Source organism: Erythrolamprus reginae, chromosome 4 (assembly GCF_031021105.1).
Source record: "Erythrolamprus reginae isolate rEryReg1 chromosome 4, rEryReg1.hap1, whole genome shotgun sequence".
Lineage (NCBI taxonomy): Eukaryota > Metazoa > Chordata > Lepidosauria > Squamata > Dipsadidae > Erythrolamprus > Erythrolamprus reginae.
Genome location: NC_091953.1, coordinates 41,712,512 through 41,740,225, shown reverse-complemented (window position 1 = coordinate 41,740,225; position 27,714 = coordinate 41,712,512). Strand labels below are relative to the sequence as shown.

Below are 27,714 nucleotides of genomic sequence, written 5' to 3'. Positions count from 1 at the left end.
TGCATGATTCAGAAGTTAAGTAGGTGATCCTTTAAAAGATGCATATGCAAATGTTCTCAACTAACGCACATAGAACTTTGTGTGCAAAATCCTATTATAACTGTTAGAATTGCATCAGTCAGTTTTAAGGGGAAGAGCATTGGACCATACATTCAGACCTTTAGGGTTCTGAAGAGCTTACTAATGGCTATTTTCCATGCATTTTTTCAAACTGGGGCATGCAATGATAATCATCTCATTACCAAGTCAGCCTGCCTTCTGACATGTTACCTGGGGTTCCCTTCGGTTTTTCTTAGCTGGTAGAGGAGGTGGTGTATCAGGTAAAGGAAAAGACTCTACATTGGCAGCCCTGACCTCAGGCCAGTCGGCTGGTGAGAGTTGTGCAAGAGGGCGAGGAGAGAGAGAGTGAGGAATCACAGATCCATAACAGAAAGGTGTTCTCAGCTTTATAGGGGAAAAAAGAAATGGTATGAGAGTTTCAAAAATACATACAAGATGCAAATACTACAAAGATGTTTATTATGGGAAAAGCTTTTTAAAAGCCAAATCTCACATTAAGATGCATGAAGTGTTATTAACAGTTTACAGGGGGGGGGGGGGGGGGACACACACACACAAAAAAGGTATTTTTCTCCCACTGCATCTAATATATTGATATTAGGTTTGTTATATCCTAGGGGAAAATAGATCTTGCTTTACTGTTTTTCCTGCAAATCCAAATAGAAATGGTATAAACATAAGGTGTTCAATGAGAGTCTAATTAGTTACTTTATTAGCACTCGGGAAAAGAACGTAAGAAGGAAGACACACGATATACCCAAGACAAATAGACATACATACAACATCTGTTGCTCAGAGAGATCCATAGGGGGAAAATTAACTCAGCTCCCTACCCAACTTTTTAATTAATAAAAAGGTTTACTGCAACCTGTGAACACCAAGGGAACAAAATTTGAAAGCATAATGTTTACACACGGGAAATGTCTCTCCAACAAACCTCTTCATTTTGTGACTGGCTTATCAGGCCAACTGTGGATGGTTCAGTGGGAACAGCAGCAGCAGCAGAGGGGGGCTGAGTGGAAGGGGAGATATTCGTGGAATTGCCATGTGGGTCACTAATGTCATTTACATTCACAAAATCCTAAAAGGAGGAATTCAGAAGTTAAACATACAAAAGCAAAAGTGAAAAGGCATGCAAGAATATTAAATTTTGAAGTTCTCTGTGAAAGTTAGTTTAGAGTGATACAGCCAATGCTGTGATATTAGAAAACTATTTTCTTGACATACTTTTTCAATCATCTCTGCTGAATCCTCCATGCTTTAAATTTACTATGGTCTCATGTTTATATAGTAATTGCTTAAAACACTACCATATTCTAAGAAAAACTTGTTTACTCTGTAGCCCTCTGAAATTTTGACTCTTTGAATTTTCAAGCATGATCCCAATAAGAATGGGTATTAAGCTTTTTTAAAAAAAATAAACACCCAAAAGTCTTTTAAAATATGAAGCTCTCTAATCAATGTTGTAATTAGATGAAACAAAAATATGACAGAAACTTACATTTTTAATTCCATCAAAAAAAATCAATGAACCATTAATAATCTAGGGAAGTTTGAAATCAAATGTTATGCACAATACTAATACTTTCTTTTGAATTACATGGATTATAACAGCTGCAATTCTCAGTAAAAATAAGTAAGTTGTTAGAGCAGCAGCAATAGTAGCAGAAAGGTTTTAGGCACAAGCAAGAACTGAAAGGATGCACTCAGAGAATCTGGTTTTCCGTTCCTCCTTTCTAGTATGTCACATTTTGTGTAACTCTACTAACACTGAAATAAATGTCTGCATAATCAATAAAAATGAATGATCGCTGGAGTATGCATGCAAATGGAATAAGATGACAAAAAGAGAACACAAAATCTAAGGAAACTGAAGACCATTTGGGAGGCCAATTATTTCAGCACCACTTTTACAGTCTGATACTATATGCCATGTTAAAATAATATGTGATTCATCTTGATTTTGTTTCATTCAAACCCTAGAATTTGTCCAACCATCCTTGATCCAAAGGGTTAGAGAAAACATCTGAAATGCAATGGTTTGGTTGTGGTTCAAAACAATACATATTTCCTTTCAGCACACATGTCTATGTCACATTTTATTAGAAAATCCTCCTTAGAATAATTGACCACCTTCAAAATATTAGCAATTAAAATTAACAAGCCCTTTTATTAGAAGTAGGGAACTGCAAGTCACTTTTCATTGAACTTTATGAAATGGTTAGAATAATATGAAAAATAAGTCAGTTACCATATTGTTTCAAACCCTTTCTCCCAAATCTCTCACACTACCTCTTTTAGACTGCTGGGACTCAGAGGAAATCCCTTGCCTCCGGATAATGAGGAATATTTCTTTTCTAGATTGCAAAGATTTTCTTTCTCCTGTAGAAAATGAGTTATAATTGAGGCAGATGTTATACACATTTTAAAATTGTATTTCTCTTCTTTCAAAAGAAACTAGATTGTAAAAACGTTTTAAGATGTTTCAACTGAAAATTGTTCATAAATGCATTTTTAAAATTTTTGTTAGACAATAGATACCCTTCACAATTTGTTTGCTGGATTAGTTTTAATACCAAAATTTCCCTCAGCAAACACGTGATGGTAAAGACGTACTTATTCTGATAATCCTGCTAGGGAATAGTTAACAAATCCACTGCATGTTAATGTAAAGTTTCATATACATTCCAGGGGCGCATTGCTCTTACCTGCTGCTACTGGTGCGCTGTGTGTGCAGCATGAGGAGCTGTGTCTGCATGTGTCCCCAGCATGATTTCGCTTCCATGCATGCGCAGGAAGCCAAAACACACCAAAATCTTATGAGAGGACACACGTGCGCATGAGATTTTGGCAATTTTTTTGCTTCTGTGCATCCATGAAGACAAAAACTCGCTGAAATCTCACACATGCGAGCATTCCTTCACAAGATTTTGTATCTGCGTATGGGCAGAAGTTAAATTAAAAATTAAAGAAAAAAATATGGCAATGCCCAAAAGACTGGCACTAGAGCAGTCACATGCAAATTGCGCAATCTAGCAGCCGCTACCGGTGCGCTGTGGCTTATTGCACCAGTAGCAACCCACCCGATACATTCCACTGCTATGGAGAATACAACTGGAGTTTGTTTCACTATATACATTATTTACTTCTTCACTGGACTTTATATATTACAGATACATGTTATATTAACATGTGTTTACATATATTTTTTTCAAAAAAGAGGAAGTTGAGCCACATAATATAATCTGAATTTGTAAATTAACATTTAATTACGTTCCTGGAAAAACAAGGAAGAATTGCTTACCCTCTGCAACATCATTAGCAAATTGTTTTTTTCTTTCACAAAATGATCTTGTTCTCTTTGTGCTTGTTGTACAATGTGATTGGCTTGTTTTTTGAGAGCAGAAACCTTTTCCTATCGTAAAGATAATGTTAATACAACTTAATATTGAGCTTTAGAATATTATTCATACAGTTCCTACACATTTGAAAGTCAAATTTACAGAGAAGGCTACAGAATAAGTACAGTAGTATACCAGCAACATTTCACAAGTTTTTTCTTCTTCTTTGTATACGTAGTGTTGTGATTCAGCCTGAGGCTGCTCAGGGACCAGCTGCGTCTCTGCTGGCTCCATGCCCGGAGGAGCAGGACAGCGAAGAGGAGGGGGCTGAGCAATTGGACGGGGGACAGGAGAGTCAGGAATGGGACGAGGAAGAACAGATTAAGAGCCCCGGGGGGAGGGGGGGCTCTCCCCAGCCAGTAGCTTGGATGACGCACAAGCTGTCATTGACATGCGACAGAGACCTTCAGAGCAACGGAAGGAGCAATTAAAGAAGTATTATCAACATTGAATTGGGAACAGCAGGGCTTGGGTGTGGTCCTCATTAGCAGGGTTTAAAAGGCAGGCAAGCTCTTGAAGCCATGTGGAGTGTTATCAGTTGGAGTTATGGTGACCTGCTTTGTTTCTCGGCGTCTCTGATCTTGGCTTGTGGTCCAGCAGTCTGGAAGACTCATGGGAGGTGTATGTTTGCTATCTACAGCTTCGTCTTGGCAGAAAGAATCCTGTATTGCTTCATGGACTACAGTGATCCCCCGCTCGTTGCGAGGGTTCCGTTCCAGGAGCCCCCGCAACGAGCGGGTTTTCGCGAAGTAGCGATGCGGAAGTAAAAACACCGTCTGCGCATGTGCAGACGGTGTTTTTACTCCCACAGCGCTAGCGAGGAGCCGAAGATTGGGGCGGGGCGGCTGTTTGCCGCCGGCATGGAGGGCTTCCTAGCAGCCCCCCAAACCCGGGTTGGGGGTCCGGTTGGCGCTGGCTCTCGGCGCTTTTGAGCTGAGTCCGGAAGCGAATTCGCTTCCGGACTCAGCTCAAAAGCGCCGATAGCAAGCGGCAAGGAACGGCTTGTCTCGGCGCTTTCGAGCTGACCGGACTCAGCTCGAAAGCGCCGAGACAAGCCGTTCCTTGCCGCTTGCTATCGGCGGTTTTGAGCTGAGTCCGGAAGCGAATTCGCTTCCGGACTCAGCTCAAAACCGGCGATACCAAGCGGCAAGGAACGGCTTGTCTCGGCGCTTTCGAGCTGACAGCTCGAAAGCGCCGAGACAAGCCGTTCCTTGCCGCTTGCTATCGGCGGTTTTGAGCTGAGTCCGGAAGCGAATTCGCTTCCGGACTCAGCTCAAAACCGGCGATACCAAGCGGCAAGGAACGGCTTGTCTCGGCGCTTTCGAGCTGACAGCTCGAAAGCGCCGAGACAAGCCGTTCCTTGCCGCTTGCTATCGGCGGTTTTGAGCTGAGTCCGGAAGCGAATTCGCTTCCGGACTCAGCTCAAAACCGGCGATACCAAGCGGCAAGGAACGGCTTGTCTCGGCGCTTTCGAGCTGACAGCTCGAAAGCGCCGAGACAAGCCGTTCCTTGCCGCTTGCTATCGGCGCTTTTGAGCTGAGTCCGGGAGCGAATTCGCTCCCGGACTCAGCTCAAAAGCGGCGAGAATGAACGGCGTGGGCGGGCGAAGGGCGGGTGGCAGCGAGGAGTTTGCGTGGGCGGTGGGGAAACTCCTCGCTGACGCCAGCAAGAGGGGGAAGACCCAGGGAAGCCGCTGCCATCTACGCATGCGTGCCCGGCACGCATGCGTAGATGGTATTTTTGACTTCCGGGTTGAAAAATAGCAAAGTACCCTGTTCGCAATGGTTGGGGACGCAATAAACGGGGGATCACTGTATTGCCTTTGTGTATATATTTGAAATGCCAGCGTTTTCCTGTTTGTAAGGACATTTTCTGTTACCTGTGTTTTCTTTGAATTCTATAAACTGCCTTTGCCTTTTACTGGTGTGTCTAGCTTATCTTTTTGGGTTGGTCTTAGCTTCCGGAGTGACCCAGACAGAACACGTAGAAGTCCTGTAATTGGACTTCACATGCTTGCATATTCCAGCAGCACTAATAGCTGGCATTATCAATACCTCTACTACTACTGCAAAATAGAAAAGTAAGCAGAAAGAGAAGACTTATGGGAGGATATGACTATATGAAAGTTATGGAACACATGTACAAATACAAATACAAATTTGTGGAAAAGTTATCATCTCTCTTAAATATTAAAAAAAAACCTTTCTGGATAAGAAAAGGAAATATAATACTTCAGATTATTTTTCCTAGGTTAAGTAATTACTAAACCTTAATGAGGCAAATCTAGAAATTAACAACTGAATTGTTAGTAAATTGCACATTGTTGGCTAGATTAACTACTGCAATCAGTTGGCACTGAACTAAACTATTCAAATATAATGAGCTAATTGGTTTTTTAAAAATTACCTTTCTACTGACAATGCTACGCTGATATTCAGCAACATCACGCAGAAGCTGTTGTGTTAAATTTTCCTTTTCTTCATCTAATCTGCTTTCATTTTCAAGCTGCTGAAATTCCAAATCTTCAAAATGTTTGCTTTCTACCTCCAACAAGTCTGCATCCTTCAATGTGGAAAAATAATCGTATCAGTTTTAAAGGCATTCTATTCCTTGCAAAAGGAATAGAACAACACAAAGCATAATCCAAAACAAAAATTAAATCCCAAAGAGTTCAATTGCAGTCTAAGTCTATTTTAGCATGTTTTTTAAAATACCTGTTGACTTAAAATTAAAATTATCATGTACATCCTCAAATTAATCAATGACAACAACAGACCCATTGTTTTATTTTAGCCTAGTCATCATGAACAGAGGTGAATGCTAAATATGCACTACAAAAAAGAAGGAAAACACCTTAAAATTAAATTAAAGTGGGTGCCAATATGAAGATTTGTTGCAGTTTAGAACAGGCATGATTGTGGCTTGGATCATGAATAAACAGTTCTAGGCTGTTTGAATTCACTACCTCTCTCAGATTTCTTTTTTTAAATCAAATTTCATGTTAATTCTTTTCTATTTTCTGAAAGGAAAAAAAATGCTCTCAGAATAATCTGATCTGGAAATGTTTGATGGTTCTATTTCCATATTCCCAAATCTCCCACTAGTTCCTAGTTTTGTTTTTTATTGTTATAAATTTATATTCACAATGGTTGTAAAATTAAAACAAAGCAATCATCAAATTATATGGAATGATAAAAAAGGACAATCTAATAGAAAAGAATAATTTGGGAGAAGGACTTTATTTATACATATTCTTCATTTTCAAAAAATGAAAAGATTTATAATGCTGTAATGAAAGTAATCCTTCATGCCTAATTGAAAATTCTTTCCTCATTAAGACAGATAAATCGTTTACAGTGTTCCCTCGATTTTCGCAGGAGATGCGTTCTGAGACCGCCCGCAAAAGTCGAATTTCCGCGAAGTAGAGATGCGGAAGTAAATACACTATTTTTGGCTATGAACAGTATCACAAGCCTTCCCTTAACACTTTAAACCCCTAAATTGCAATTTCCCATTCCCTTAGCAACCATTTAGATTATTACTCACCCTGTTTATTTATTAAAGTTTATTAAAAAAATATTTATTAAAGGCAAACAAAAGTTTGGCAATGACATATGACGTCATCGGGCAGGAAAAACCATGGTATAGGGAAAAAACCCATGAAGTATTTTTTAATTAATATTTTTGAAAAACCGTGGTATAGACTTTCCGCGAAGTTTGAACCCGCGAAAATCGAGGGAACACTGTAGATTCCTAATCTGATTAAACATCAAAATTCCACTCATACTCAGTCATACACATCTTTAGTGTTCAATGCCACAGTGCTAAGCCTTAGATGACTGATAACTTTTGAAACATGTAGTGCACATCCATTGTTAAGCCAGCTTGGACATTCTGTTTAGTTGTCACCATGCACTTATGTTCTTATCAGCAATATAGAAAATCCACCACTGAAGCCATGAGAAAGAGTTGGTTAGGAATCTTTGGGCTTGATCTGATCACAATCACTAAAGAAACACCACATCAATGCTACTGACCCTGTCAAGCTGCTGCTGTAATTGTTCCCTCATGGACTCGGGGCAATTATCAAGCTGAGTCTTCTGCTCGGAGTAAAGCTCCTGAAGCTTTTCTAGTTTTTCCCTCTCAGCATCAAGCTTTATTTTTTCCTGGAGTTTGAGCCAGAAAAATAAACAACAGAATTACCTTCAAACCCAAGCAGTAGTTAGTGATTCTGAAGGGCAAAGGGCAAAGAGGTGAAACTGAAGGAATGAGCTAAATGCTTCAAAAGAATGCTTTGCATGCTGGTAGGCTGTAGCTATTTTGCATATTAGCGCAATATTCTGAATGTAATTTTAACAACCTGGGAATATCCAAAAGGTGGTTTAGTCAATCTGTTATAGATACTTGTCAATATATATTCTGATATTTAACATCATATATGAAAAAAAATAGATTAACCTCATATAATAATAAAAAATCTTGGGTATTTTCAGAAGATACACATCTTTATGCTAACCAAAGAGAAACTGTCTCGTAGTTTGGAGCATATGGTAATTCTATGTTATAATGTTATATAGAGTTTCCATAAATCATATTATATGTTGTGTGTTGTAAGGCTATCTTCAGCAATCTAGCTCCTTATAGATGTATAGGGGGTCAGCATGGTGAACAGAAATTGTGAAAGGCATAATTACAACATAAAGGAAGAACCTTATGATGGTTCTTTTATTAGTTCCATGTTCTTCAAACTTATCTTAACATTAATGAAGATAAAACATGACTCTACAATGACTTGTATCTTTAACAAAGCCAGATTTGAGAACATATATGTTCCCAGTATAAACTTTATGAATTAATTTCCATTTCCTGTATGTATTCTTAATTAGCAGAAACAAAGTCAATGTTAGATTTGTAATTATACTCCTGGAGCTATCATATTATTTCTGGGGTTTTGTTCCAGATGAAGTGTTACCTTTAATGATTTCAAGTTCAATGATAATTAGCATGGATGAAACAGAAATGGTTACAGGTTAATTTCCTAACGATAGAAGAAAAACAAGGCAAAGGCTTTATAGCAGATGTGTTCAACCTGCGGCCCATTGGCAGCATGTGGCCTCGGACAGCTTGTAATGCAATCCAACAACATAATAAAAATATTTAAAAATAAAAGAAGTTTTTATTTATATACATTAATCATATATTTATATGCAGCCCAAGACAATTTCTCTTCATTCAATGTGGCCCAGGCAAGCCAAAAGGTTGGACAATCAAGCTTTCTAGTGTGAAGAAAACAGGTATTATTGACATAAAGATAACAGACAAAGAGATAAGTAGTCCTTAAGGCAGTATATAAGTGGAGAAAGACAGATCATTCAACAATAAGTGGTTGGGACAGGAAATTCTGTTTCGGTGATCAAACATGCTGGGGAAAAAATCTAGTTTAGCTGAAGGAAGCCTATTTTGATCAGACAACACAAATTCTAAGCCAATTAGTGCCAGTCACAAATATGGCAAAATATTTTTCCATAGTTATGCAGATTTCTTTAACCCCAAATTAAAGCAGAATAAATTTTAAGATTACACTACTTTACAAATTTCTCATAAACAGGTTTGGTTTGGTGGGAAAAAGACTACAAATCCATAAAAACCTGATATTTCTAAACTACATATTCATATAAGTCAGATATTTTGTGTCCACTGTCAACAGACCCTTGCAGGCTTAACTTCTACTGGCAAGTAATATTAATAAAATGAATGCAATGAAGGTACAAAATGACCAATAATATTATGATATGATTTTTGCAATAGGTTTGCTGATGGTGAAACTCTAAGCAGTGGTTCTTAACCTGGGGGTCGGGACCCTTTTGGGGGTCAAATGACCATTTCACAGGGGTCACCTAAGACCATGTTCCTAACATCACATGATGTTAGGAACTAAAGCTTCTATTTTGGCACTTTGGAACATATTTTTACAATCTGACCAATCAGGTGTTTACAATGGCGGTGTCCCTCTGACCTTCCTGCCAATCAGCTTAAATCTCTGTTGGGGGAATTGTTGTTAAAACTTATGATTGGGGGTCACCACAACATGAGGAACTGTATTAAGGGGATGCGGCATTAGAAAGGTTGAGAACCACTGCGTCTAATGGGAAGAATATAGTATTTTTATTTCAATCTGCTAGGTTTCTAAGAAGTGTCTTTCAAAATTTTTCACTGGGCTGCTTTATCTTTTTTTTTAAATTCCCTTTTTGACCCTAAACTTGATTAGGAATCACAGAATTTCCTCATTCATAGCTAAATCTTCATTTAAATCTTTCTTTACTTTCATACGGGTCATAAAGGGAATAGGGGCATCACAAGCATATCTTCATATTCTTCTCTTTGAAAGAAAAAACTTTGAGAGAGCTTAAGTGCAAAGCAGAAGAGGTAAACCATTTTCTATAATGTAAAGCACATTAATTCAATATTTAATTTAAGGAATTCTAGGACTCCATGGGGATGCCATACTGTTAAATTTCAGTTTATATTGTAGCAGTACTGATGAACGTTAAGAGCCAACAGTGCTTTGCTCCTGGATCGGACCGGTTCTTAGAACTGGTACATGGACAGCTCCACCCATCCACCCGGGACACTTCTGTGCATACGCAGTAACATTGCACACACATGCAAACTGATAGTAAAGGGTTTTAGAACTCACTACTGGTAAAATCATATCAATAACCCTGCTGAATTATGCTAAAGCTAACCTTAGCCTACCTAAATGTTATTAAGCAGGTTTACTGGACAGAGTCTATGTTGATTTTAAGGTGTATCTGTCTATATGTTTAATTACATATTCTTTTATTACTATTTCTATCAGTGTGCACATAACAAACTTTAAGCTTGTTGGCTTAATAACTTATTAGATTTTTTAAAAATCCATATTTTTTTACAGCTATAATTTTAAAAAATGTTTTATTCAATTTTTGTTACATGAAAAATAAGTATCTTTATTTGTTCCACTGGCAATGAAAACTGAAATTATAAATCTGTTTTATAAGATAAGACTAAATTCTGTGAGTTGTATAATTTCCAACAAACCCTTCAGAATTAAGCAGTTATTTAATAAGTTTATAAATAAGTTTATAATCTCCCAGAATGTTACTAAGCCTTTAAAAATCCAAAACATCCTATAAACTACCCTTGGTACTTTTATGAATTCCTAGAGCTTCTCATTCAAACATGTTCATTTGCCAGGGTAACAAGGAAGCTAAAGAGAAAAGTTAGCATCTTCTGTTGTTCAGTGATACTAAATACAAGGATGTCATTGAGCTCATCTTACAAGGAAGTCATTAATTTGGAAGGTTAACAGCTGCATGTAATGGATAGACAAGGGAATATAATGCTAAATGGAAGAGCCATTTCCTATTTTTTTCTTAAGACTGGAGACATGTATTTTTGTTAGATCAGAATTAATGTCTTTTATACAACAGAAACACATTTAAAAAGAATAGTTGAACAGAAAATGGCCACCATATCAACACGGATATTGAAGATTTATGCTACTGCCCTATAATACACTTACTGTGTTATGTGCTACAGACAGATATAATGGGACATTTTTTTCTGAATAAAATGTTACAGAGCACAAGACACTGGCAATGAAAACTGAAATTATCTTAATCTCCTAGAATCTGTTTTATAAGATAAGACTAAATTCTATGAGTTGTATAATTTCCAACAAACCCTTTGGAATTAAACAGTTATTTAATAAGTATTAAGTATACATATAAAAATATGCATTGGTCAGAATTGTACTAAGACACAAATATAATTGTATATTGTCCTCTGTTAACAAAGAAAATATCATTAAAAGTCCTCATATGGATATTGGCTTTAAAACAGCAATACCTTTTCAAAGTTTTTTTAAAAATTAGATGTTTTATACAAACTTTGTAATCCACATGTCTATACAATTTGCTTAATTTAATACATTTATTTTTAAATTTCCTATTATAAATCAAATGTCCATAAAACAGAACGAAAGGAAGAAAATGGAATGGACAACTCTTATCCCTAAAAATTAATCAGAATTTCTAGACAGTATATAATCCTGATCAGAACATAATCAACATAATCACATATATCCCTTCCACACATATACAATTATTCTGATTATATTTGCAATATATTTTTCACAAAAGAAAATATTTATATACCATTTTATTCATGTCATTGGTTTCATGCACTTTGTTTTTAAAACAGCAACTTATACCTTCATTATTATATACAAAACCCAAAATGTATTTTATTTATAAAATACTGAAATAATGCATGCAGCTATAAACAAACAACTCAAAAATCTATAACGCATGTATGTATGTATGTGTGTATGTATGTATAAATTTGTAAATATATGAAATCAAATAATTTGTGATGCTAGAAGGGAACTGGGTTATTTTCTCTAATAGTTAGGAAATCCTAGAGATGTTCACATGCATAATCTAAAGAGTGTTATGGAACAGGCCATCTCTCTACATACCCTTTGATACCTCAAAGGAAGCCACAAGTTTAGCCAAGTATTCAACTGGGAACTGGCCCAGAACAAACTCCTGCTTCTTAGTGCTGCTGCTATCATTCTCCATTTCCTTCCCCTCTTCATAGTAGGCCTTTTTCCACCCAGATGAACATGCATGATTGAATGCAGCTATCTGTTTGTCCTTGCCACTGGAACTTTGCTCTTAGAAAGATTTGAGCATCCTGACTAGGAGATAAACAGCAAAAGAGAAATGAAGCCTACTGAAGTCCCTATCCATCCTGAATATATGTCCTTTTCCCTTGGACAGCTGTGACTGTATCAAATATCGCCAACAAAATCCAAATCCTGCTTGGATTCCCAGCTGTGGCAGGAGCCTATATACCCTGTCTGCTTCACATAAACAAAGCAAGAAATCTCTTTCTCTAGAGAAAATTCCACTTAAAACACCTGTTTTATTTGGCTCAAATTATATCAAAGCTTTTTCTACTGTGAAAATAAACTCTAAAAAGTCGTATTTTACATCAGAAACAAAAAAATTGCAAACTGTAAAATTTAATTTTGCAGTTTCTCAAGTATTAACATTCTGAACTGGAAAAGCACTTTTGAAAAATGTAGTCCTTCCTCTCCCAAGTCTTCAAATTTGCTTAAGTTAAGAAATGTTTGTTAAGCCAACAGTATAACTGAAAAAAACATGTATCATCTTACCTTCCAATCCCTCAAAAGTTATACATTCCCATTAGAAAATGATTCCATGTTTTCCATAAAATATTGTACCAGAATTCCAGAACTATATCCGAAATAGATCTCATTTGGACAATCATACAAGGCTTTGTACAACAAGACTTTACAAGCAATGGGCAAATGTATTGATCATAGTCTTGGTCACATCAGGACTTTACAATAAATAGCCAAACTTGCCATAAACCAGAGCTCCAAATTATTCCAAAGTATCAACATAGAACAAAGAAAAATATCCTCACATTAACTTGATTTCCTGATTTTTCATATCATTTCATTATCTCTGTATTAATGTTGTGCCAAGATATTGCACAACAGAATAAAGATAGAGAGTACAAGGGAGGTGTATATCTAGAACTTCACAAGCAATATTTAGGTTTATTGTCTAAAAAGTCATATCAAATTATGGACTATTTTTAAGTAAAAAATAATTCCTAAATCCAGTTGTAAAAAGTTTCCTGGCTTTGATAGTGTACTATGAAGGCTTTAATGTTTTGCAGATAAAGATTCTTATAAATGCAGTCACTTTGAAACTACCATTAATAACAATCATATCAAAGAGGAAGCCAATGCAGCTGCTGATCAATTAAATGGAAATCTGGTTACATTTTCATTCATGGCATTGCTTTTTCAGAATTTCACAAGCCCTATAAACACATGTTTTACAACCGTCATACAAATCCGAACAAGATTTCCTATCAAGCAGGTGTCCAGATCAAGACTTCCTACGGGTTCTTAACCCTTTTCCTGAACACAAGGCTATCAAATGTACAAATACAACTGCTACATTTTAATGAAAGTGTTTTATCTTTCATAAGATCTAATATTTCACTCTTCATGAACATCCAACTGCTAATAAACATCACAACTGTTAAAAAAAGAAGAGCTGTTTCTGAGGGGGGGGGGAGCAGATTGGAGAGTCTCTGTGAAAAAAGATTTTAATTGTTAGAAGATTGTTATAAAAGACAGATATATACAGTTGGTTTATTTGATCAAGGCTACAATAGATGTCTTTTTATTTCTGGCAACCCTTAATGGACTTTGGCTGATATCAAAATTGAAATGACGATGCTTTATGGATTTGTTTATTGGAATAGGATCTGGGAAGAATAGACAATTTGTTGTATTTTAAGAAGAGATAATAAATTACTAATATTTATATTTGTGGTGCATATGGCAAGTCACTTCTTTGTATATTTTCCTTTTTCTATTTGTACTTTTTTTCTTTTCTGCACCTTTTGCCCTTTCCTTTTATTCTTCTATCTTTTTAGTTTCTATTAGTTTTTATTGTTATAAGTACAGTATAATCATTAATAACATTACTATAAAAAAGAAATGGAAAGCAAAACCGTAAAATGGAAATGGGTAGGAACATTATATCAGTTTCAAGATAATATTCAATATAAATTATATAGGTTGTTTTTACTAACAAACACTCCCTGTGAATTCAGTTGTGTTTATTTCAAGGAAGGAAGTGGGTGTTTCCAGTATAAAAGAAAAAAATGTATAATGGAAGATTGAACTATTGTTTAATTACAAAAAATATAAATTACCAAAATATTCTCAGAGATCATTCTCTACAAAACTCCATATAGAAAAAAAAATACTTTTACAATTTAATTAATGAGCATAACATTGAAAACTAACATCTAAAGAGAATAATAAGCTATAGGATATGGCAAAATTGCATTTTATTATTCACATTAAAACTTTAAGTTATCCCTGGAACTGAGATGGAAGCCAATAAAATTAATTCATTACTATGAATATAGTTCATGAGCTGTATTAAGTAACAGGATGGGGGAGTTAGGAGATTCAAACTAGCATATCCCCTGCCTTCACATCTTCCCACCAGTTATATGTGCTATGTAGAATGGCACATGCCTCACTAACTTGAGATTAACAAAGTAAGCCTAACTGAAGCAGGGTTATTTTTTTTCTGTTTCAAAAACAAGCTGTATATTGGATTTGTATATTGGATTGTTTGTTGTGAGCAGCTACGAGTCCTCGGAGAGAGGCGGCATACAAATATAATAAATTATTATTATTATTATTATTATTATTATTATTATTATTATTAACAATTACAAATGTCTCCTAATGATCTTTCTAGAATGATGCAAGGTAATTCAATCTCCTTTTCTATTGGTAATCCAACCTATGAACTTAAACTAATACTATTGGTATAAAATTATATTGTTATTCTCCATGAAATGAATGGGGAAAATTCTGAATGTGACGTAGTTCTGTGTATATGAAATAAAAGCCATATCAAATAAGGAACTACTAGATTACTATGTAGAGGACACGGTGGCTCAGTGGCTAAGAAATTGAGCTTGTCGATCAGAAAGTTGACGGTTCAGTGGTTTGAATCCCTAGCACCGCATAACAGAGTGAGCTCCCGTTACTTGTCCCAGCTTCTGCCAACCTAGCAGTTCGAAAGCAGGTAAAAATGCAAGTACAAAAATAGGAACCATTTTGGTGGAAAGGTAACAGTGCTCCATGCGCCTTCGGCGTTTAGTCACGCTAGCCACATGACCACAGAGATATTTGGGGACAGCGCTGGCTCTTCAGCTTAGAAACGGAGATGAGCACCGCCTCTAGAGCTGGAAATAACTAGCACGCATGTGCGAGGGAACCTTTATATTTGCAGGAAGAGAAAAGCATACCCTCATATTCTCTGAGTTTCCCTTTAGATCAGTGTTTCTCAACTTTGGTCATCTTGAAGATGGGTGGACTTCAACTTCCAGAATTCCCCAGCCAACCAGCCAGCCAGCAACACTGGCTGGGGAATTCTGGGAATTGAAGTCCACCCATCATCAAGATGCCAAGATTGAGAAACAATGCTTTAAAGGACCGTTGAACTTACCTGAACGGTCTTCTCGATGCACTGCAAGGAGAGTCCAGGATGGGTAATTCTTCAGTCTGATTGGTAGGGACTGAGTTTAATTTAAATATTAGGCAGATGCCGCCCCCTTAGCCCTCCAGTCTCATTAAAACGAAGGAGCAGTAAAGTCCAACACATTTATTGAACCATATGAAAAAACACAACAACTTCAAAGAAAGGAACCTTAAACCATAACATGGCCCCTGGTCCAGAACTGGGTGGGTCTGGACTCTCCTTGCAGTGCATCGAGAAGACCGTTCAGGTAAGTTCAACGGTCCTTCTCCAATGCACTTGCAAGGAGAGTCCAGGATGGGATATGCCCAAGAAAAACTTAGAGGGAGGGAGAAGGCTGGACCAGTGGCTCGGCAAAGGAACAAACCTCCTGTAGGACCCTCCTCCCAAAAGCTGCCTCTGATGAAGCATAAGAGTCTATACGATAGTGCTTTATAAAGCTTGAGGGAGCAGCCCAAGTGGCCGCCCGGCAAATGTCCTCTAAAGACGCCTGTGTCCTCCATGCCGTCGAGGTGGCGGCGCTGCGGGTCGAGTGTCCAGTGATGCCATGTGGCACCGGCGAACCTCTAGCTCTGTACGCCTCCGATATACAGTCACGGAGCCACCGGCTGATGGTCTGGGAGGAAACTCTGGACCCCAGAGAACGTGCTGAAAAGGATACAAACAAGGCCTCTGAAGCTCTGAAGGACTGAGTCCTGCGAATATAGATTTTAAGGGCTCTCCTCACGTCCAGCTTGTGCCACCTCAACTCTAAAGGGTGAGTTCCATGTGTACAAAAATCCGGTAGCACGATGTCTTGTGCCCTGTGAAAAGTGGTATTCACCTTAGGTAAGAAAGCCGGGTCCAGCCTAAGGACCACTCTGTCCGGATGAAAGCGACATAAGTCCGGTCTTGTAGACCAGGGGTCCCCAACCACCGGGCCGCGGACCAGTACCGGGCCGCGGGGCATGTTGCACCGGTCCGTGGAGTCAGCAGCTGCCGGCCCTCATGCCGCCACCCCCTCCCTCCAGCGCTTTGCCTCCCGCCGGGCAAGAGGCCTCAGGAGGCAGGTTCTGCCGGCCACAGGACGATGGACGGGACAGAGGGGCGGGAAGGACCGAGAGGCTCAAGCCTCTTTTGGCTTCTGCCGCGGGGCGCTTTTGCGTTTTTGGCTGGGGGGAGGCAGGAGGGCCAGCCTGACCCCCTGTCTCCAGCGCTTAGCCCCCGCTGGGCAAGAGGGCTTGGGAGGCAGGTTCTGCCGGCCACAGGGCGATGGCAGGAAAGAGGGGCGGGGAGGACCAGCACCCCCATGCTTAATCCCGCCCCCAACCACACCCCTTTCCGCCCCCACCGGGCCATAGAAAAATTGTCTTGCTGAAACTGGTCCCTGGTGGAAAAAACGTTGGGGACCACTGTTGTAGACAAAGCCGAAATCTCTGAGACCCTCCTGGCAGACGTAATGGCTACCAGGAAGGCAGTCTTAAGAGTCAACAGCCGTATAGGAACCTGCCGTAGAGGCTCAAATGGAGGTGCTGTGATGGAGTGAAGCACCAAGGACAGGTCCCATGACGGGAAGCGATGAATGACTGGCGGTTTAAGATTAGCCGCCCCTCTCAGGAAGTCTCGTATCCATGGATGTTTGCTCAAGGGGCGATGACTGTCCAATGTAATGATACTGGATAAAGCAGCCACATGCTGACGAAGAGTATTCGGGGCGAGGCCCTTGTCCAGACCTGCCTGCAGGTATGTCAGTACCATAGGAGGAGAAGCTACCTGAGGCTCCACCTGTCGTAGTGCACAGAACTTAGAAAAGGCCTCCCAAGTGGCCTGGTAGATCCTCCTGGTAGAAGGCCTACGGGCAGCCTGTATAGTATCGATAACCGTGTCTGGCAGAGCGTGACTCCTCAGATGTTCCCGCTCAAGCGCCACACGGTTAGCTGCCACCACTGAGGCTCCGGGTGTGACATGGTCCCCTGGAAGAGGGAGATTCGGTGGTCCGGAATCCGCCATGACGGAGCAATTGAGAGTTGCATCAGGTCTGCGAACCAGATCCGACGGGGCCAAAAGGGGGCCAACAACAGCACCTCTGCCTGCTCCTGCAATATTTTCCGAATTACTCTGGGAATGATGGAAACCGGTGGAAACGCATATAAAAGACCCGGAGGCCATCTGAGGCGCAGAGCATCCACTCCTTCCGCTCCCTGGGATGGAAATCGGGAGAAGAAGCGGGGAAGCTGGGAGTTGAGACACGTTGCAAACAAGTCCAGAACTGGCACCCCAAACCTCCTGGTGATCTCTAGGAAGATCCCGGGTTCCAGTTGCCATTCCCCTGGATCTAGTGTCTCCCTGCTGAGCCAGTCTGCACAAACGTTCTCCACCCCAGAGATGTGTTCCGCTGAAAGCGATGCCAGATTGGTCTCTGCCCACCTGAAAAGAGACTCCGACTCTGCCATCAGCCTCCCTGACCGAGTTCCCCCCTGTCGGTTGATGTGGGAACGCGTGGCTACGTTGTCGGTCATAATTAATACGTGCTGATCCTTCACCAGGTGAGCAAAGCTGTGGAGGGCCAGTGACACTGCCTTCAGCTCCAAGAAGTTTATGTTGACGTTGTAAAGGTCCTGCTGCGACCACAGGCCCTGGGCTATTTGTGAGGAAAGATGTGCTCCCCACCCCCGCAGACTCGCATCGGTCGTCACCATGAGGAATTCCTTGTCCAGAAAGGAGGAACCGCTGCTCAAGGCTGGAGACACCCACCACCGGAGAGATCTGCGAACCCTGGCATTGAGGAAAACCTTCCTGCGAGAATGGCTCGATTTCTGCTTCTGAAAGGGGAGAAGGAACCACTGTAATGGTCGAAGGTGGAACCTTGCCCACGGCAGTACGCCAATGCATGACACTAGCGTCCCTAGGAGCTGGGACAGGAATAGCAGACTTGGGTACTGCTGGAGGCGCAGCTCTCTCACCAACCTCCTGATTGTAGATTGCCTGTCCCGTGACAGAAAGACCTCGCCCAGTTCGGAATCTATCGTCGTCCCCAAATGGGCCAGGCGAGTCGTGGGCGTCAGGTGGCTTTTGTCCCAGTTTATGGAAAAACCATGGTCTTCCAGGGTCTGTATGGTTAAGTGTAGGTCCTTTAGTGCCCGATCCGGTGTTCTGGACAAAATCACGATGTCGTCCAAATACGCCATGAGGCGTACCGACTGACATCTGAGGTGCGCCGTAAGGACATCCAGCAACTTTGTAAATGCTCTTGGGGCTGATGATAGGCCAAAGGGCATCGCCCTGTACTGGAAATGTGCTCCGGCAATGCAGAATCTGAGAAATTGTCTGTGAGGAGGAAATATTGGGACATGGAGATATGCCTCCTTCAGGTCTATGGAGGACATGAGGTCTCTGTGGCGGATGGCTGCCAGTATTGATCTGAGAGAGTGCATCTTGAACCTCCTGTATTTTACATAGAGGTTCAAGCGCCTCAGGTTCAGAATCAGCCGCACTCCCCCCGACGACTTGGGAATGAGAAAGATCGCCGAGTAGAAGCCCCTGCCTTGCTGTGTCAAGGGAACCTCCTCTATAGCTCCAATGTCCAGTAAGTGCTCGACTTCTTTGAATAGGAGTCTTCTTCTCTCCCCATCTGATGGAACTCGACACGGGAGAAACCTGTGAGGTGGAGGGCAGAAGAATTCTATTCTCAGGCCCTGGCCAACTGTAGATACCGCCCAAGGGTCTGAGGACGTCGCCGCCCATGCTGCATGGAAGGACATCAGTCTTCCGCCCAGACAGCCTCTGAGCTCGGAGTCACTTCGACTTCTTGAAGCCTCTGCTTCCTCCTCTAAAGGGGCGGCGGCCTTGATAAGATCTATTCCTGTCCGCTTGGAAAGACCTATCCGCCCGAAAGGACCCCTGGCCAAATGAGCTCTGAAAATACGGCCTCGACGCCTGGGTGCCCATCGAGGAGGGTTCAGACCGAAAGGACTGCCTTCTCTGATAGGGAGTGAATCTCCTATCCTGCTTCCTGTTTGCCCTAGGCATGACCTTTTTCTTGTCTTTATCCTCCACGAGGACGTCGTCCAGGACCTCCCCAAACAGTTTCTTGCCTTTGAATGGGGCAGATGCCAGGCTCCATTTGGACTTAACGTCCGCCTGCCAGCTCCGGAGCCAAATGAGCCGACGGGAGGCCACAGAGGAGGCCATTGCACGGGAAGCAAATTTGGCGGCGTTGACCGTAGCGTCCGCCGAAAACTCCGTGGCCGCCAGGAGTTTGTTGAGGTCCTGGCGGAGTCTAGTATCTTCCGGATTAACCCTGGATTGCAGTTCTTGGATCCAGAGCATCGTGGCCCTATTGAAGAACGATGCCGCCGAAGCGGCTCGCAGAGCCCAGGCCGCCATCTGGTGAGTCCTGCGCACCACATTTTCCGCTCTCTTGTCCTCTGCTCTGAGACCCTCCTGAGATTCTGAGGGAACCAGGGCATTGGACACCAGGCTCGTCACCGGTTTATCCACCACTGGAAACTCCAGCAGGTCCTCCATCGCCTGGTCAAATGTATAGAATCTGCGATCCAGGTTAGATGGCCCCTGTGCGGCGGCTGGGTTCTCCCACGGGCGTTGGATAGTTTCTCTGAACAGGTGGGAAGACGGAATGTGGACCGTCTCCTGCTTGGGGAAGACAAATAGGCCCCCTGCCGGTTGGGCCGTCTCAGAAGCCGCTGCCTGGTCCCCCTCACCTGCTTGCTCGATGGTCATCTTGGCTTTATTCAAAAGAACCCTGAAAAGGGATGACTTAAAGAGTCCAGGAAAACTGGGTGGTTCAGGGGGCTGCTCATCACCAGAAAGTTCATCCTCAGCCCCACTGAAATCGTCTCTAGATGACCGCTCCTCATCCATTGAGCCTTCCATGGAGAGGGTGACAGGGGCAGTCCAGGGGTCTCTAGACCTCATTGGAGGGAGTCCCACTGGAGACTGCTGATGTTGTTGAGTCCCCACCGCCACACCCTGGGTATAAGCTGTGGCAATGAGGTCTTGCAAGGACTGAGGCATGCTCTGCCAGGCATCATTGGAGCTGCGCAGGCCTGCAGCTGTAGGTGTAAAAGTGGCTGCCTGGCCAGACTGGGGTGCTGGAAAGGCTGGATATGCAGACAGTCCTGCAGCACATTGTCTCTCAGCCCTGGGTGCTGGCAGCCTCACTCTCTCTGGAGACCAATCTCTCTCCGTGGCTGAGCCTACAACCCCTGGCAGGAACGTGGGGGAGGCCATCAAAGGACCGGGTTGACTGGCAGAAGGAACAGGGCCCATTACCTTCTGAGAAGCCTCCAATTGCTTCTCCAGGGCCCGGATGCGCTTTTCTGCTTCCCTCAGCGAGGCCCCCTGAGATACCTTGGCCTTCTGGGGCTTTTCCTTTGGAGTGCTAGGCCCTGCAGAGGGCTCCTCCACCAACTGGCCCGCCTGATCTGCCATATTGCCACGAAAACAAGGAGATTGCCTGAGACAGAAAGAAATCAAGGCCAAAACTCCTCAACTGCTCTGACCAGAAAATGGCAGAATGACAGGCAACTGCTCCACTGCGCCTGCGTGTAGCTAGGGCAGATTCCAGTTGTAACATTAGCGCGCCCAAACAGGCCGGCTAAGCCCCGCCTCGCTTTCAACTTTCCTTGAAGAAAATGGCCGCCGGCCGGTTGCCCTGGCAACCGCAAACACTTTGGGCGCGAAACCTCCGACATCGGCCTCCAACAAACATGGCCGTCGGAACTGACAGGCAAACGGCCAGAAGGCTCCCTGCTGTGCCACGGGCAGCGAAATCAGCCCGATTTCATAAGCGTTGTGAGCGGGGCGATCGGGGGGGCGGGGGGGGGGCGCGGATGTCCTCCGAGGCCTGTTCTGCGCCCCCTCCCCTTGGTTTATTCGCCACGGGGGAGGGCGGACCCCCCCGCGGCGTCAACCGGCTCCTCTCCTCCGGAGTCTACCTCGGAGGTAGTTTCCCCGGGCGCTCACTCCTGAACCCACAAGCCAGGCCCTTGTGTGGGTTCACAGACAAGGAGGAGCTGCAGTCAACTGGATTAGACCCACTGGAGGTCTGAAACCAGAGCTGCCTGAGGAGAAACCCCCAGCTGCACCTAAGAGAAAAAGGGGAAAGAAAAAGACAGATTTAATAATAATCAATACATCAAAAAACATCAAATAACATTTAAAGCCTAAACCTCTCAAACCAATACTATTGGTAGAGCAAAAACTCAAAGTCCCTTTACTGCGACTGAGTTTTTAAGACTGGAGGGCTAAGGGGGCGGCACCTGCCTAATATTTAAATTAAACTCAGTCCCTACCAATCAGACTGAAGAATTACCCATCCTGGACTCTCCTTGCAAGTGCATTGGAGAATACTCTTTATACAGCAGTAACATTCTAACTGCATATCTATTTAACTCTTAGGTAATTTAAAATGTCATGAATATCCTATATTCTTTCCCTTCCAAGATACTGTAGGTAGTATAATTAATGGCCATATATGATATTATGAGCCTATGAGATATATTCAGTGTTTTGACAGTTTTGCTCTTCTTCAAATTTACCAATAAACAGTTGATGCTCATTTATCATTTAGATTGTAGGAGTTTTTCCTGTTTACATACTTCAACTAGCATTGCATTATTTCCAAAATTATGGCTTCAAGAATATAGCAAACATGTAACTAATGTGCATCACTTAGAAATAGAAATAAGTTGGAGGAGATAGCTATTCAGACATTGAGTCAAATCCTATTGCTTAGTGCAGGAATTCCATCTCATCGTCTGGATCAGATGGTTCTGTCTGAAATGTTAAATGGTTATGACAAGTATATCAGCAAAAAACCCAAATGTATGAAAACAGGCGTAGATCTGTGTTATAATATTATGAGGTTTAAAATTGGGGAAAAAATAAATTAAAAAATGGTTATGACAAAGTCTTCTAAAGTGTAAATAATTGTATAGCTATATAATGCAAAGTGAACTATTTAATTCATTAGAAGAGAAAGACAGAATTATACATATACAAAATGTATATATTTTAAGATGTAATACAGATTTTATTTCATTCTATATAATTATAAAATTATAGAATTTTCCAAATCATAAAGTTTTTTATAATTCAACATGCTATTTATTTTATTTATTATCTAATATGATAAGTATCAATGTCAGTATCAATTTATACCTTTTTATTTTCCACAAGCTTGGAAAATCAGCAATTGTCTTTTAATTAGTTGCAACGTTTTTCTGCCTTTAATTTTAAACAATGTATCATGAGACTAGGAAAAAACCCTCCCTTCTCTCTACAATTCCAGCCCTATGGGAAAAAAATGTGATATCATCCACTTATTTACCTTGGCCTTTTCACCAATGACATTTCTCTCCAACTCTGCTATCTTCCTGTTCAAATGATCTACTATTTCCTTCTCCTTTAGCAGTTCAGCTGTTTCAGATTTCTGCTCTGCTTCCAACAGAGCACATTCCATATCCATCTAAGAACATTAAAAAAAATTCTCTGACTCAATCTTCTTCTTAAAGTAATTCCAAACATACAGTATATCTTGAAAATTTAAGTGTGATGTGTGCATTTGAATGCAAACAATGTCCTTAGAAGGAAACACAATGACTTAAATAGATAAGCATACCTAAACAAACAGAAAATGCTACAAAATATTGAATGCTTAAATCAAACTTCATCAAGTTTATTTTCATAGAATGTCTAACTGTTGCAGTTTAAGAACTTCCTTGTAACAAATATTGCACATTGGAGCAAAAGTAAGATTGCAATAAAATAAAATTAATGGAAACTATATAACTGGGCCAAAATTAGTAGGAATGGATTGGAGAGGATGCTTTACAATTAGCATTTATATACCGCTTCACGGTGCTTTACAGCACTCTCTATGCTGTTTATAGAGTCAGCATATTGCCCCTAACAATTTTGGTCCTCATTTTACCAACCTTGGAAGGCTGAGTCAACCTTGAGATGATGAGGATCGACTCCTGGAAGTGAGCTGAATTAGCCTGCACTACTGCATTCTAACCACTGCTTCATCACGGCTCATGCCTTTGGATGCTCTGCGCTTTCAGAAGTACAATTTACTGAACATCATATAGTATCCAAAGCAATTGCTATATTAGCTATCACTGCCAGGAGTAGTCAATTCAAATTGGTATCTATCTGCAATGTTCTTATATTTACAAAATGTAAGTACAACATATAATATTCTGCCAGACCGGTCCAATTCTTTAAAGATGTACTACAGAAAAAATCCCAACATATGGGAGAATTTAATTCTGAACTAATATGTATAATTTCCTTGGTAGGATGAAAAGCAAGAGTGTAGCCCAAAATTATCTATTTATTAAATTAATTAAATTTATATTCTGCTTATCTCTACACCAAACAACTCTGGGATGCTTAAATTAAGACTTAATTTACCAGTATTCAATTTACAATCTAGATTATAACTACTAAATCTAATTATCCTACGCTACCTTAGTTTTACATCTGAATTATATTAATATCTAGGACTAATTCCATGTAAGAAAGTGCTAAAGGATTTAGTTAATATTGTGTGCAAATTAACTGGTATAATTATTTCTTTGTATATTCACTTTATTTGTGCTCATGAAATGTTCCTTATGAGAAATGACATTTTAATTATCTATAACTGTCTTGAAAATAGGAATGGATTCTAGAAATAAACAAGAGATTTTATACCTCTCTGGAGGATTCATCCATCTGATCATTTAAGTCCTTGATCTTTTGTTCAAGTTCTTCCAGGTTATTTAGTATTATAATGCGCTGTTCTTCCATTTGATTAAGTTCTAATGTCACTTGTTCATTGCTTATACATTCTGGTGACTGTAACAAATCAATAATTGTCTTTTTTTAAAGAAGAGCTTTTAAAGGATGAACATGAAATTATCGTATTATTTATTTCTCTAAAAAACAACCAACTTAAAATTAAATAATAATAACCTAAAACACATTAAGTAATATTGTTCTGTTACAGTACATTCTAGAATATTCATTCATTTTCATATTTTTTCTATAAACAAAATAAATCCAAACACAAAAGCATACAGAAAGCATGATTATTGTTAAATCATTTCAAAGCTTGGCGTGAAAGTTGTTAAAAATGTAATTCTATAAATCCTATTTAGCATGTTTCCTTCAATGCTGTAGTTAAAAGGAATCCGGCTAGCTCCACCTTACACAATTGTGCAACCTTGATTACACAATCACATTCTCTCAGCCTAGTGAATACGGCTACTTCAAAAAATCTTGCCCACCCGCCAAAAAATCTACAACATGGACTTAAACAAGAAAAGAAGATGCGTTCCAGGGTGCATTCCAAAAGTAATGTAATTTTTAAAAAAGTAATTTATTGAACAGATTTTGCACAAACACTTAAAATTCTTCAAAGTACTGTCCTTGGGCCTCTACACATTTTTTCCAGCGACTCTGCCATGACCGGTACACACCCTGGAAGGCGTCTTCAGGGACCTCTCACAAGGTTTCCGTCACGGCTGATTGGATCTCTTCTATGGATGAAAAACGGGTTCTTTTCAGGGATGCCTTAATCCGAGGGAACAAAAAGAAGTCTGCTGGGGCAATGTCAGGACTATGAGGGGGGGGGGCAGCGTTGGCATCTGGTTTTTGGCCAGGAACTCGCGGACTCATAGTGCGTTTTGGCAAGGCGCATCATCGTGATGGAGTTGCCAGGTAGCGGAGATATCTTTCCTCGTCCTGATGACCCTTTTTCTGAGTCTTTCTAGCACATCCACCTAGTAGGCAGCGCTAACTGTCTGTCCTTGAGAAACAAACTCCTTATGGACCACTCCTTTACTGTCGAAAAAGACAATGAGCATTGTTTTCACTTTTGATTTGCTCATTTTTGCCTTTTGGGGCTTGGAGGACTGGTTGGTGTACCACTCAGAGCTTTGGCATTTTGTTTATGGGTCGTATTCAAAAACCCAGGTTTCATCACCAGTGATGACGTTGTCCAAATAATCAGGTTCAATTTCTATACGTTGCAAAAGTTCACTTGAAATTTCCGATTTCATTTTTTTCGTGACATGGTCAGCGCGCAGGTTTACAATAACTGACGTCCTGCCATTTCCACAGCTTGGAGAGCACTGAGACTGGTTTCGCGGCAAAGCTTAGCATCCCCCCACCTACTCCAAGTGCTCTGGTCCCACTTTGACCAATAGGAGCGGTATGGGAAGTTCAATTGCATTACTTTTGGAACGCACCCTGTACATGCTCCCTTTCAGATACGTTGTTTCCCTTATGAAAAACATATTTTTATCATTTTCTCTAGAAATTTTGGACATAATCTGTTTGAACTAGATGTGAACATATAAAATTAAAATGCTGCTCTCTTTAATTTTGACTATTGATATAACTGCAATCTGTGTGATGATGCTTATGATTCTTCCCTGTCATATCAAAGGAAGATACATTTTCTGGAAAGCACAGTTTGCTGAAAAGAAGTGGCATCTAAAAATTACACAGCTTTTTTTGTGTGTATTGATAATTATAATCAATCACAAACTGTGATTGCAATCTGTGTTTGCCTCCAGAAAAAAAATGTCTTTCCCTCTCCCACTCATCCTTCCAAAAAACTCTTTAGAACAGCCCTAACAAGAAAAAAACTAAGTATGTCTGTAATGTGGCAATTTTGCTGTTGGCAAAATATGCCAAGAGTATAGTGTTCCCCCGATTTTCACAGGTTCGAACTTCGCAAAAAGTCTATACCATGGTTTTTCAAAAATATTAATTAAAAAATACTTCACGTTTTCCCCCCCTATACCATGGTTTTTCCTGCCCGATGACATCATATGTCATCGCCAAACTTTCGTCCGCCTTTAATAAATATTTTTTAATAAACTTTAATAAATAAACATGGTGAGTAATAATCTAAATGGTTGCTAAGGGAATGGAAAATTGTAAATTTAGGGGTTTAAAGTGTTAAGGGAAGGCTTGTGATACTGTTCATAGCCCAAAATAGTGTATTTACTTCCGCATCTCTACTTTGCGGAAATTCGACTTTCGCGGGCGGTCTCGGAATGCATCCCCCGCAAAAATCGAGGGAACACTGTATAGAAATGTATCTTCTTTCATTTACGCTGAGAGCATATGCACCAAAGGCAAATTCCTTGTGTCCAATCACACTTGGCCAATAAAGAATTCTATTCTAATTCTATTCTATTATTTGATTTAAAATGTATTTATGATCCTTCCACCAGAAAAGTATTCTATTTACCTTTGACATAATGCTTAGATAGGGAGATTCAGAGACATCCTTCAGGAAAGCAGAAGATAACGGTGAACTTGTCCTGTTGCCATTTAAATGTTTATTCGTTCTGATTCCCCTTGAGGAAAAGAAACCCATAGAATTTTGTCCAAGATCACTGAATTCAGAGAAATCAGAATCTTCAGCTGGAAGCTGCAAATGATCTCTGAATCTTGAGTCTGCTATTATTTGACAATCTTCAAAGACAGAATCTTCATCAGACAACTGGAGTTTTTCAAGTTCTTTATTAATTTTCTGAACATCAGCTACAGTAGTGACTGTGGCAGGTTCATTGTCAGGCTTGGAATATTCTGCACACAAATTAAGAATGGTCTCTAATCTCTGGCGCTCCTAATATTGAAACAAATAATAAAAATTAGAATATATACCACATTCACATATTTTGTGGGCATCGTAAAAAAATTTTAGGCATGCTGAAAACAACTACCAATGTCAACCAAACTTTATTCTAGACTATCAATATTTACATTTAATATACAGATTAAAGGAGATAATCAGAATCCAATGATCAGAATGGCACCATCAGTAAAAATTGGCTAACATTTTACCATTCAACTACAGGACCTTAAGAAAGGCAGTTTCAAACCCACAACCCACCGTTTATTTTAGAATGCATTACTAAACTCATAAAATAAGAGACTAAATATAGTTTGTGGTTCAAGGCACTCAGAGCAATCTTGAACTTGATAGACAGAGATGGATAGATATTCAATTGTACAAAATGACACCTTTCATTTTCTTCCATTCTGTAAGAAATTTCTTAACATAAAAAAGAAGTACAAATCTATTGATTTTG

At 40.4% G+C, this 27,714-nt stretch overlaps 1 protein-coding gene across 8 annotated transcripts in view; it reads right to left on the bottom strand.

Moving 5' to 3' along the window:
• PHLDB2 (pleckstrin homology like domain family B member 2) overlaps positions 1-27,714 on the bottom strand; it is a 69,941-nt gene that overhangs the window by 20,023 nt on the left and 22,204 nt on the right. For 3 of the 8 annotated variants that reach the window (XM_070750139.1, XM_070750137.1, XM_070750145.1), the window contains exons 4-12: positions 26,868-27,248; positions 24,317-24,460; positions 22,947-23,084; positions 7,499-7,627; positions 5,868-6,023; positions 3,365-3,475; positions 2,353-2,442; positions 998-1,141; positions 271-444 (exon numbers count right to left, since the gene is read on the bottom strand). In XM_070750139.1, the coding sequence (XP_070606240.1) occupies positions 271-444; positions 998-1,141; positions 2,353-2,442; positions 3,365-3,475; positions 5,868-6,023; positions 7,499-7,627; positions 22,947-23,084; positions 24,317-24,460; positions 26,868-27,248 (1,467 nt within the window). The remainder of the gene's footprint in view (positions 1-270; positions 445-997; positions 1,142-2,352; positions 2,443-3,364; positions 3,476-5,867; positions 6,024-7,498; positions 7,628-22,946; positions 23,085-24,316; positions 24,461-26,867; positions 27,249-27,714) is intronic. The other 5 variants (XM_070750141.1, XM_070750140.1, XM_070750143.1 and 2 more) reach the window with 5 other exon arrangements.